This window comes from Triturus cristatus, chromosome 1_1 (assembly GCF_964204655.1).
Source record: "Triturus cristatus chromosome 1_1, aTriCri1.1, whole genome shotgun sequence".
Taxonomy (NCBI): Eukaryota; Metazoa; Chordata; class Amphibia; order Caudata; family Salamandridae; genus Triturus; species Triturus cristatus.
In genome coordinates, this window is record NC_140579.1 from 108,975,210 (window position 1) to 108,988,439 (window position 13,230).

General features: G+C 46.8%; 1 protein-coding gene across 1 annotated transcript in view; it reads right to left on the minus strand.

The window, feature by feature from the left end:
• Positions 1 to 13,230, minus strand: part of LOC146869679 (natural cytotoxicity triggering receptor 3-like) — a 68,799-nt gene that overhangs the window by 32,522 nt on the left and 23,047 nt on the right. The window contains exon 2 of the mRNA XM_085640194.1: positions 1,958 to 2,071. Within this exon, the coding sequence (XP_085496320.1) occupies positions 1,958 to 2,071 (114 nt within the window). The remainder of the gene's footprint in view (positions 1 to 1,957; positions 2,072 to 13,230) is intronic.

The window sequence follows — 13,230 nt, forward strand, 5'->3', positions numbered from 1 at the left end:
CCGGGCCCAGGCAGCGGAGTCTCCCACCCCAGGGGTCCAGACACATGTCTCGTGGTGGCAGGCTGGTGTATACCAGTCAGGAAGCCCACCAGAGGCTGGTCGTTTTTCGGGGGGCATCTCTAAGATGCCCTCTAAGTGCATTTTCTATTAAAACCCACACTGGCATCAGTGTGGGTTTAATGTGCTGAGAAGTTTGATACCAAACTTCCCAGTTTTCAGTAAAGCCTTTATGGTGTTGTGGAGTTCGTAATGACAAACTCCCTGCATCATATACTCTTAATGGCATTACTGCACTTACAATGTCTAAGAATGGACTTAGACAATGTAGGGGTACAGGGCTCATGCACGTGTACCCTCACCACTGGTATAGTGCACCCAGCTAGAGGGGTGGCTGACCTATGCCAGGGCAGTGGGTTGTGGGCATGGCACACAGGGATGTGTGCCATGTCGACTCTTCACTTTGTTCTGCACCAAAACACACAGCTTGCAATGGCAGTGTGTGTGTGTGTAAAGGTACAGGGCCTCTAAGGGTGGCACAATAAGTGTTGCAGCCCTTCGAGGCCTTCCCTGTCCACAGTACCCTTGGTACCCATGGTATCTTTTACAAGGGACTGACATGTGGCCAGAGAGGTCCAATTGAGGGTACAAGGTACAGTTTTGGGAAAGAACACAGGCCCGAGGCACCTGATTGGCAGAGACCCAGGGCACATAAAGTCAAAGTGCCTCAGTAGTCTGGCAAAACGTGGGGGGGTTACTGCAACAGACACCCAGCTTCCTACACTTCTCTTTTTATGAGTAGTAGTCTTTCTAAGTATGACAGGCGTATGAGTATGCAGCTCTCAGGGTGGTATCTTACATCACTGGCTAGTCATGCAAGCCCTTTCTCTGCATCAGAGGGAGTTTCCTGCAAATGATGTCTGTAGATAGATCTTAAACAATGTAATATTCACTCATGAGACAGAGAGAAATTATATTGATGGGAACATAATCCAGTGGGGGTGTAACTAAATATAAGATGTGACGGTTGAAAATGTGTAAATAAATAGAACTAGAGATTAATAACTGTAAATACATTGCTTTTTATTCACTCCTTTATAATGCTATTTAACCTATTCCTATGTGTGTCAAATAAAAACAAATGGTAGAAGGAGCTGTTTGCCTAAACATGCAGAGTTTGGACAATTGGGAAGCCTGAATCACAATCTTGTAAGGTTCACTAAACCTTTTTGATGGAATGAGAGCACGTCATGGCCTTCCCTCTGATCGGCTTCCTTCTGAGATGCTAAATTTAAATACTTATATTAATACAATTTACCCAAAAATGTACCACTGCCCCATACTGTTGAGCCAATTTTGGATTTTGGATTCATGACTCCCTTTCTATTATCCTCCTCAGCAATCTTTAAACTGTATCACTCTACTATAATCTCTGTTTCTCTTGTACTATTATATCTATTTCTTTTCTTCTAAAATCCTTTTATTTTCTACTATAATCTCTGTTTCTCTTTTACAAAAATCTGTTTCTCTTCTACTATAATCTGTTTCTCTTCAACTATAATCAGTTTCTCTACTATAAACTCTGTTTCTCTTGGCCAAGGTCATCTCAGTCCCACAGAGCGGCATCATTCGTGGAGTCCCATAGTCCCAGATTTGCAGACACACTCCCATCCTGCTTTCTAAACTGGCTAGAGAAGCCTCATATTTTATCCTTTGGAGGTTTCCAGTTGGGTTTCTAGCCCACATCATTCTTTTTAGTACAACTCCCACTGGTAGTTTGATGTTAGACCTGGATTCAGCTAGGAAGGTCAGTGCTACCAGTCTGATGCCTACCTAGGACTCTGTTTCCTATTTTCAAATGCCCGGCCCATGAATCCTGCATTTACCTCCTCTGGAAACCAATGAATCCTACTTCGTAAACTCCTGCAGCAGACCCTGTATGTCGTCACTTCACACTTACCAACCGGCTGCTGTTTGAGAGACTTCAGTTTGGAAATCCAGGATTGCCGATTTCTAGCAGTACTGAGTTCTTGATTGCCTTGGCTTCTGTTGCCAACCTCCAGAACATGTTGATCTTAAACGAGAAATGAAATGTGATTGGAAGGTTAATGACTGTTTTTTAATGGTAAAGGGTTAACATACATATTCAGATTCCCATTCTACTAATTTCTCACTTAACATTAACTCTTCACTCCACATGGTCTCTCTATTGAAGAACCCCAAGTGTCCCCCCAGATGTTCAGATGCAGCTTTGTGGTCTTCCTAAATGTCTGAGATACTCTGAAGTGAGTGAATGAGTGTGAAGTTGTCAGAGTGTCTCAAATTTTAGATGTCTTTACCAAACATTGCCTAGGAAATGGCCTCCTCAGGGGGATGACTTCCACTTCTGCTGTGTAGCCAGGGACTGTTTTTGCTGATAGACATTAGCTCACTGACCTTCAATGTCTTGACCCTGTTAGCTGGACTCTTTTCTGACTGGGTGCATCTGGATTCCAGAAGATCTAACCAACAGCCCGCACATTCCCATGGAGCTAAAAGAAACCTAGCCGATGTGTCATGAGTAAGAATTCAAACCCTCAAATAAAGTGTAGGAGATTGGGCAGCCCATGGGTATTTGGGAAAGTAAAAGGAAACCTCCATGGAAATTCCCAGTGGATAATCACTCTCTTGGTTAAATGGTCATAATCTCAAAGCGGGGGGCGGGGGTCGGACTGACAGCAAGCTGTCCGAGGAGCTGGGTTGAAGGTGATTGGAGCCTTTTCTGTCCCTGAGGCTTTGATCAGGAGACCACCAAACTAACCCTTTGAGTCACTCTGTAGTCGTGGTTTCAAGATGCCTGTCCAGTCCTTCTCACTTAGGCAGCAGAGTAGCAGAGTAACAGGGGTGCAGAGTAGCAGTCCTTCTTGCAGAGCAGTCCTTCTTCTGAGCCTCCACAGGTCCAAAAGTATACTGAGGGATTGGGTCTGAGGGTCTAATATTTATACTTGGGCTAGCTTTCAAGTAGAAATTTTTAGAGGTTTCCACCCCTAAGCTGACTATGGCTTCCTCCCTCTCTGCCCCGGTCCCTCTTGTCTATGGGCACAAAACACTAGTGTGAAACTATTTGTAAATGTGCTGGGGCAGGGTCTTTGTGATGTGCAAGTGTGGTAGGTGACAGCTCCTCCACATCATCCTGACAGAGATGGCCCATCCTGACAACACCTATACTGCTTTGTCTTATTGTCTGGGAGGAATGCACAAACACCAACTGCTATCTGCACCTAGTCATGGGACCCAGGATATAGGCTGCACCCACCAAATGGTTTGGACAAGAAAAAAACAACTTTCTAAAAGTAACTTTAGCAGAATTGTGACTTAAAATCCAGCTTTACTATTAAAGAGGGTTTTAAATTTCAATTGTTTGGACACCAAACTCAAGCTTCCCACTTGAAAGTTATCACTTATTAAATGTAGTAAGGTAACCTGATGCTAAGCTATGGGAGAGGCAAGCCTTGCAGTAGTGAAAAACAAATGTAAGAGTTTTTTACTACCAGGATATGTCCTACTTTTTAAATACATGTTGCCCTGCCTTCTTGAGTGACCTAGGAAAGGTTTAAGTCTGGCAAAAGGGTACAATAGCAGGCATGAGGCATGTTTAAAAGGCTGCATTAAGTAGGTACAAAAAGAACTATAGATGGACAGAATGCAGAACAATGTCACACATTCACCCCAGTACAGAGATCTGGGCCTAAATCCATTGTTTTTTTGCTCACCATGCCAGTACAGTTTGGACCCAGCCATATGCAAATCAGCCTTGACCCTGTGCCCAATGGGAACAGTCCAGCCCGAACTGCCAGGCCAGGTCCTCCCTGGACTGGAAACAAGCATCCTAGGACCGGTTTCGGGGTTTCATCCCTCTTCAGCCAGGATAGCTTGATTCCAGTGCCATGGAGAGCACGGATTCATGTCTGAGCATACCCGTCCCACTCGGGGTGACAAATGCAAAAAGAACTATTGATGGACAGAATGCAGAACAATGTGATACATTCACCCCAATACAGAGATCTGGACCTAAATCCATCGTTTTTTTGACTCACCAGGCCATTCCATTTGGACCCAGCCATATGCAAATCAGTCTTGACCCTGTGCCCAATGGGAACAGTCCAGCCCGAACTGCCAGGCCAGGTCCTCCCTGGACTGGAAACAAGCATCCTAGGACTGACTTTGGAGTTTCACCCCTCTTCAGCCAGGATAGCTTGATTCCAGTGGCATGGAGAGCACGGGACTCACGTCTGAGCATACCCGTCCCACTCGGGGTGACAAATGCAAAAAGAACTATTAATGGACAGAATGCAGAACAATGTCATACATTCACCCCAGTACAGCGATCTGGGCCTAAATCCATTGTTATTTTGCTCACCATGCCATTCCAGTTTGGACCCAGCTATATGCAAATCAGTCTTGACCCTTGTGTCTTTTGCTTTCTCGCCCTAAGTGCGCCAGGTATGCCCAGACGTGGGTCCTGGGCTCACTGTGCCACTGGAATCAAGCTATCCTGGCTGAAGAGGATCTGAGGCTGGATTTACAATAGGCAGGTGCAAGAGTCAGAGGGAATTAAACAGCCCATTTCTTACTTCCAGGGTCAAGGGTTCACAAGTTAGCCTCACACATTCAGAAAAGAGAAGGGAGGTGGGAAAGGGGACAAACATAGGTATAGCTGGTTTAATACGGGTAGCTAAGCAGAAAAAAATTAGTTAGGCCAAGGTAATCACTGAGTGATCTTCTTTTAGAAAATTCAAGCCTGTTGCAACTGACTGGTGAGCATCTAACGCTGACGCTATCCACAGAACTGGGCTTTGCGACAATGACATCTCTCTTTCTCTCATCAGATCCCCCTTCCCCCTGACTGTCTCCGCACTAGACACGTTCCCCTATGGGTAACTGGACACAATATCGAAAAAAAATATAGAATGGACATAATATAGAGTACAAAATATAGAATGGACATAATATCGAATGGACATAATATAGTGGTTAATAATATAGAAATGCAAGTAAGTAATATCGACTGTCAAAATATAGAAGTACATAATATAGGCATTATAATATATCGAATTTTTAATAATATTGAAATTTTGTAAGTGTTTTGTATGTTAGTATATGTGTTAAAAGTGTATATTAGTTTTTGTAATGTATGTTTAATTTTTTTTAATTAATGATTTTTATGTTATTTAATTTTTGCATAATTTAATTCCGTAGCGGGTTGTGGGTTTATAGGGGAATAGGGTGGGAAGTAATTTAATTATAGTAAATTAAATAGTAATTTTTAGGAATTATTAATTATTTTTAATTTAATTTTGCGTTTTAGTTCTGTAGCGGGTTGTGGGTTTATAGGGGAATAGGGTGGGAAGTAATTTAATTGTAATTAAGAAAATATTTATTTTTATTTATTGGTATTGCTAATTAATTTATTGTTAGTTAATTATTAATTGGTAATTAATTATTATTAATTGGTAATTAATTTTTATTAATTGATTAATTGCTAATTATGTTAATTGTATTAATTTATTATTCATAGCAAGTTGTGGGTTTATAGGGGAATAGGGTGGGAAGTAATTTAATTGTAATTAATTAATTATTGAAAATATTTTTGTATATCGATAATTAATTTACTGTCAATTATTTTTTTTTTTTTATTATTTAGTAATTTTTGGTATTGAAAAGTAATTGATTGTTAATTAACTATTAATAGGTAATTCGTTTTTAATAAATAATATTTATTGGTATTTATAATTAATTATTAAATATTTTGTAATTGTAATTACATTTTTTTTATTGGGATTGATAATTAAAAAATATATATATATATATATTAATTCATTAGTAATTTTTACCCCTATGCTATCCAACGCTTTCCCTACTGTTGCACTCACTGGAGTGGGAATAGTAATTTTTACCCCTACGCTATCCAACACTTTCTCTACTGTTACACTCTCTGGAGTGGGAATAGTAATTTTTAACCTCCCGCTATCCAACGTTTTCCCTACTGTTGCACTCTTTGGAATGGGGATTGTAATTTTTACCCCTACCCTATCCAACGCTTTCCCTACTGTTGCACTCTCTAGAGTGGGAATAGTAAATTTTACACTCCTGCTATCCTACGCTAAAAATATTGAATATTTTTTATTAATATTACGTTAATATATATATGTAATAAAAAATTTAAACTTATGTTTATTTTTTTAACTTACATTAATTATTTATTAATTTTAAAGTTATTTAAGTATTTTTAAGTATGTTTTACTTAATTATATTTAATATTTCATTTATTTTAAATTACTTTTAAGACATTTAAAAAATGCGATATTTTAACAAACTATATTTATTACAACAATATTTTGGATTCGATATTTTTGTACTTACCTGTTTGTAGAAAGGAATTCGATATTTTGGCATTCTATATTCTGTCAGTGATCCCCCACTATGAATAGGATTTTGGCATCCTGGTGGAATTGAGAACTAACAAACTGAGTCGCTGTGGTGTCTCAGCGGGACAAACAGGTCCATGCTTGACAGCAGCACACCTGGAACAAAATGCCTGCATCAAGTGCACCTGCTTTCTACTTTCTAGGATTGTTTGATACAAACATGTATCAAACATAATAAACAAGGTGACATGATTGTTGTTTATTCTCTTTTATGAGTTTATCACATCTTGTTATCTAAAAGATCAAAGTCTGTAAATTCAGTGATCATTCTTTAATATTTGGAATAACAATCTCACAGCTATAATTTATAATTTTAAATACATCGAGCAGTGACCTCGACTAGATCCTACAAAACCCAGGTTTAACCCCTTCAGTGCCCATGATGAGATAGTCTCGTCATGGAGCGCGGTTGCGCTGTGCCCATGACGTCTCGTCATGAACCCCGCCCGCTAATGAAAGGCCCGGCACAGGGCGGGGAAAGGGCGGGGCACTGAAGAGGTTAAGGCTATAGGTGAGAAAGGGACCTCGTGACGGGTATATCGCAGGTGTGGGCACGCCTACTGCGGGACCTGCCTTAGTCGAAGGTGACGGCAAAAAGAAGGGGCTTTCACTGTTCGCTATTTATGACAGGGAATACCCGGCTACCAACTTCACAATGAGAACAGGAACGTTGTGTGCACCCCTCGAGCACAGGCTTATTGTTCACTGCTAAAACTAGCATAGCGCCTAGAAGTAGCAGAATGAGGGTGCTAGGGCTACAGAAATAAAATAGCAATGCTAGAATTGTTCTGTCTGTGTTCGTTTTCCATGACCTGCTTGGCTTCATTATTTTTCATGTTTTGCGTGGTGACCAATCACATTGTATGGGCTAGGCCTGGATTTTAAAATATTCATTTTAAAATACATATTCTGGTGCCGATTCCGATCCGTTAAAAATATTCCCCGTACGAATCGTATCCGGAATTTTTTACGTACGAATCGTACAAGTCCCGTCCAAACTGGCAAGTACGATTCGTATGTGAAAAAATACATACGAATCGCATTGGGAAAATTCCCCGACACGTCCTTGGGTCGGGAAAAGTGTCCGACACGTCCCCGGACAGTTTTATGTACGAATCGGAAAACTGAAGTCCGAGCGCGCAAGTACGATCCGTCCCTTCCGTCCGAATGTACAAAAGTATGGAAAAAACACCGTACGGAGCGAACTTCAATAGCAACCATGGAGACGTCCAAACATGTGCCCGCATACGCGACGTACCCCCATCCCTGCACATCCGCACCGTACCCCCAGCCCCCCATGTACGCACCGTACCCCAGCACCCATATGTACACGCGCCGTACCCCCACCACCCATATGTACACGCGCCGTACCCCCACCCCCGTATGTACGGAGCGTACCCCCACCCCCGTGTATGTATGGAGTGTACCCCCACCCCCGTATGTACGGAGCGTACCCCCACCCCCGTGTATATACGGAGCGTACCCCCACCCCCGTATGTACGGAGCGTACCCTCACCCCCGTATGTACGGAGCATACCCCCACCCCCGTATGTACGGAGCATACCCCCACCCCCGTATGTATGGAGCGTACCCCCACCCCGTGTATGTACGGAGCATACCCCCACCCCCGTATGTACGGAGCGTACCCCCACCCCCGTATGTACGGAGCGTACCCCCACCCCCGTGTATGTACGGAGCGTACCCCCACCCCCGTATGTACGGAGCGTACCCCCACCCCCGTGTATGTACGGAGCGTACCCCCACCCCGTGTATGTACGGAGCGTACCCCCACCCCCATATGTACGGAGCGTACCCGCACCCCCGTATGTACGGAGCGTACCCCCACCCCCGTATGTACGGAGCATACCCCCACCCCCGTGTATGTACAGAGCGTACCCCCACCCCCGTATGTACGGAGCGTACCCCCACCCCCGTATGTACAGAGTGTACCCCCTCCCCCCGTGTATGTACAGAGCGTACCCCCACCCCCGTATGTACGGAGCGTACCCCCACCCCCGTATGTACGGAGCGTACCCCCACCCCTGTATGTACGGAGCGTACCCCCACCCCTGTGTATGTACGGAGCGTACCCCCACCCCCGTATGTACGGAGCAGACCCCCACCCCCGTATGTACGGAGTGTACCCCCACCCCCGTATGTACAGAGCGTACCCCCACCCTGTGTATGTACGGAGTGTACCCCCACCCCCGTATGTACAGAGCATGTACATATGGGTGCTGGGGTACGGTGCGTACATGGGGGGGGTGGGGGTACGGTGCGGACGTGTAGGGATGGGGGTACGGCGCGTACCGGGCCCCCTTTTCCTCACGCTTCGCGGCGTCCTTAGCTTTTCCGGCACTTTTTGGGTCCCGTAAAAAAATGTTGCCGTCCGGAGTGCTGTCGGTACGAATCGTACTTGCTGGTACGTAAAAATCTGCCTAACTCGCGTATGCGCTGTCCCGGATCACATTCGTATGTATTTTTAAGTCGGTCGGTGTTTTTTCCGATTCGTACGGAAATTGTGTTTCCGTACGAATCATACTTGCATGTTTTGTACGGTGTTTTTCCCGGGTACGAGTCGAACGGAGAAAACGCTCCGTCCGACGATTCGTACCCGGTTTTTCCAGGATCGGAATCGCCACCTCTGTGTCATTCATTAACAAAACAGGGTTTGAAGTTCCACTGTGGCCTTGAACCCATCTCATGGGACTGATAGTTAACAGGAAACACTTCCTACAAAATATTGCTCAGTGGGTTGCGTATGGGTTGCGCACAACTGAATTTCTAATTCAGAATGGCTTAATGACTGAATCCCTGTGCCAGAGGGTTGGAATTCTGACCCAGGCGACTGTAGGGGGACCCTATAGAACACATCAGTTTGTTTTGCTGATTTGTATGTGTTTGAACTCTGCATAATGTGTCACTGCTCTCCAGGTCTCGGTGTATGTACGCTGACTCCTAAAACATGGCACAATTGGGTAACTATGAATTCACATATTTAACTTTCCAGTAAGCCCTCATTATTTGGTGAGCGTGTAAAGGATTTTTGTGCATTTATATTTTTGGGCATCATTAATAGCATGCAGAATGTATTTTCACATTTGATTATACATGTATACATTGATATTGCACACTTGTCTTTTCCTCTATGATGTGTAGAAGTGCATTTCCTGACTCTTGTTAACTTGGCCTCGGTTTCGGCCATTTTGTCCAAGATGGAAGTCATCCTTGTCATTCATGTTGTCCCGCTGCATCCCACTGCCGTTCGTTTCTGCGACACGAAGTCAAGCAAATGATAAATATTCTTTCATTTATTTCTCCAAGGTCTATCCGATGGATTACAGTGCCCTAATCAACCATATCACACACTGTTGTTTATGTATCTAGTTAGATATGCTACATCTGCTAAAAACACAGAGGGCCTGATTCATAAACGTAAAGTTAGACATTTGGGTGCCGATTCCGATCGGGTAAAATATTTTTCCGTACGACTCGTATCCGTATTTTTTTACGTACGAATCGTACAAGTCCCGTCCCACCGGTGAAGTACGATTCGAACGTGAAAAATACATGCAAATCGTATCGGGAAAAGGTCTACGAGACGTACCCGGACTGTTTTACGTACAAATCGTAAAACTGAAGTCCGAGCGCACAAGTACGATCCGTACCGCCCTCCCGAATACACAAGCGTATGTAAAACGTCCCGTACGGAGCGAACTCTGTACCACTCGTATCCCGTGTAAACTTGTGGCCGGGATACGAGTCGTACAGACCCCCCTCCCCCCGCGTATGTCCGCATGTACCCCCGTATGTCATCACCGTCCCCCCGTATGTCAACACAGTCCCCCCCATGTCCGCACCGTACCCCAGCCCCATACCCCAACCCCGTACTTTGACGCACCGTACCCCAGCCCCGTACTTGGACGCACTGTACCCCAGCACCGTACCCCAACCTCATACTTGGACGCACCGTACCCCAGCCCCGTACTTGGACGCACCGTACCCCAGCACCGTACTTGGACACACCGTACCCCAGCACCATACCCCAGCACCGGACTTGGACGCACCGTACCCCAGCACCGTACCCCAGCCGTACTTGGACGCACTGTGCCCCAGCTCCGTACCCCAGCCCCGTACTTGGACGCACCGAACCCCAGCACCGTACTTGGACGCACCGTACCCCAGCCCCGTACTTGGATGCACCGTACCTCAGCACCGTACCCCAGCTCCGTACTTGGAGGCACTGTACCCCAGCCCTGTACTTGGACGCACCGTACCCCAGCACCGTACCCCAGCACCGTACTTGGACGCACCATACCCCAACACCGTACCCCAGCCCGTACTTGGACGCACCGTACCCCAGCACCGTACTTGGACGCACCGTACCCCAGCACCGTACCCCAGCACCGTACTTGGACGCACCATACCCCAGCACCATACCCCAGCCGTACTTGGACGCACCGTACCCCAGCACCGTACTTGGACGCACCGTACCCCAGCCCTGTACTTGGACGCACCGTACCCCAGCACCGTACCCCAGCTCCGTACCTGTATGCACCATATCCCAGCACCGTACCCCAGCCGTACTTGGACGCACCGTGCCCCAGCTCCGTACCCCAGCCCCGTACTTGGACGCACCGAACCCCAGCAACGTACTTGGACGCACCGTACCCCAGCCCCGTACTTGGATGCACCGTACCCCAGCACCGTACCCCAGCTCCGTACTTGGAGGCACCGTACCCCAGCCCTGTACTTGGACGCACCGTACCCCAGCACCGTACTTGGACGCACCATACCCCAGCACCGTACCCCAGCCCGTACTTGGACGCACCGTACCCCAGCACCGTACTTGGACGCACCGTACCCCAGCACCGTACCCCAGCACCGTACCCCAGCACCGTACCCCAGCTCCGTACCCCAGCCCCGTACTTGGACGCACCGTACCCCAGCACCGTACTTGGACGCACCGTACCCCAGCCCTGTACTTGGACGCACCGTACCCCAGCACCGTACCCCAGCTCCGTACCTGTATGCACCGTACCCCAGCACCGTACCCCAGCCGTACTTGGACGCACCGTGCCCCAGCTCCGTACCCCAGCCCCGTACTTGGACGCACCGTACCCCAGCACTGTACTTGGACGCACCGTACCACAGCACCGTCCCCCAGCATCGTGTATGTACGGACCTCACAACAACATAGCGTATGCGAGCACGGTACAACAACCTCGTGTATGTACGCACCTTACATATGCGAAAACGACTCGTACTGAACAAGGACACGGTAAAACAGCACAAGGAGGGTCAATTCGACTCGCACAACACCACAAAACACGTCTACAGTAGAAAATACATCAAAATGACTGACCTGGCACATCCAAACAGGCAAACAGAGGCCCAAACTGACAACCACCTCTTATAACACACCCACCAAAATTTCAAACTCAGGCACACCCACAAATTGACCAATAAAAAGGGCCCACACACACAAACCATGAGCCTTTGCAACAGACTCACTGCAGCTACAGAGCACACCACAACAACTCCACCCATACACCTCAACATATACACCTTCACACAAACTCATTCACACATACCCCCTCTTCACATTCCCACACACACCTTCACATTCACACCCACACACCCACAACCATCCACACCCTCACCCCACACCATGCCCACAGACAAGAATCCATAGTTCACAAGGAAGGAGCTGGACATCGTTGTCAACGAAGTCATCAGAGTCGAGCCACAGCTCTTTGGAACATTGGTCAGACAGACCAGCATAGCCGAAAAATCACGCCTGTGGCAGAGGATCGTCGATAGGGTGAATGCTGTTGCACCCATCAGAAGGACCAGGAATGAATGCCAAGCCAGGTGGTACGATCTGCAGAGGGCAGTCAAGCGGAAAATGAACGAGGACTATGCCCAGAGCAACATCACTGGAGGTGGGCTGCCCCGCATACCGGTACATTAACATCTCTGGGAGGAGAAGGTGATGGCCATGCTTCCGCCGGTTGGAGTACACGGACTGCAAGGACTTCCAGAGCCTGGTGAGTACACAAACAACTCATGGAACATGGGGGGAATGGCATCCACACCCCAACTACACAAAATGCACGCAACTACCCCCAAGCCCTCACCGGACACAACCACACTCAAAAACAACGCTCATGCCACTAACATGTGTATGCTCCATTCACAAAGCAAGGCCATGCTATGTCCCAGCCTACACGAAGCACTAACCCAAGACTGGATGTCCGGGATGCTGGGAGGGGGGTGCTCACAAAACGCATTGTTCTACTCTGAATCAGACAACATTGCCCTCAGCCTATATGGCCCAGGTACATACCCATGCACCATGCTCAATGCACAGGGACTGGCAAAGTACTGACAAGGTAGCTGACACTTCGCTCTGCTGTAGGCAGCACAAGGCCCTCCTGTGACCACTGCAAACTCAAACACCAACACAACAAGCTCAAATATCTAGGACAGGAACTCACACTCACTGACATGGCAGCATGCTCCATGGGGGGACAGATACATCACCTGGGAGACCACTGCCAAATCACACTACACCCACCAGCAGGCCCCGTCACACACACCCCTTACACAAGCACACACCCCCGGGGCAGCCAATGGATTTACCCACCCTCACAATGGACATGTGACACAACAAGATCAATCCCTAGCCAAAGAAGCATCCAAGACAAAAATCTACATGTCTAACACTCAGGAGAACATATCAATCTGTCCCCCGCAACATACC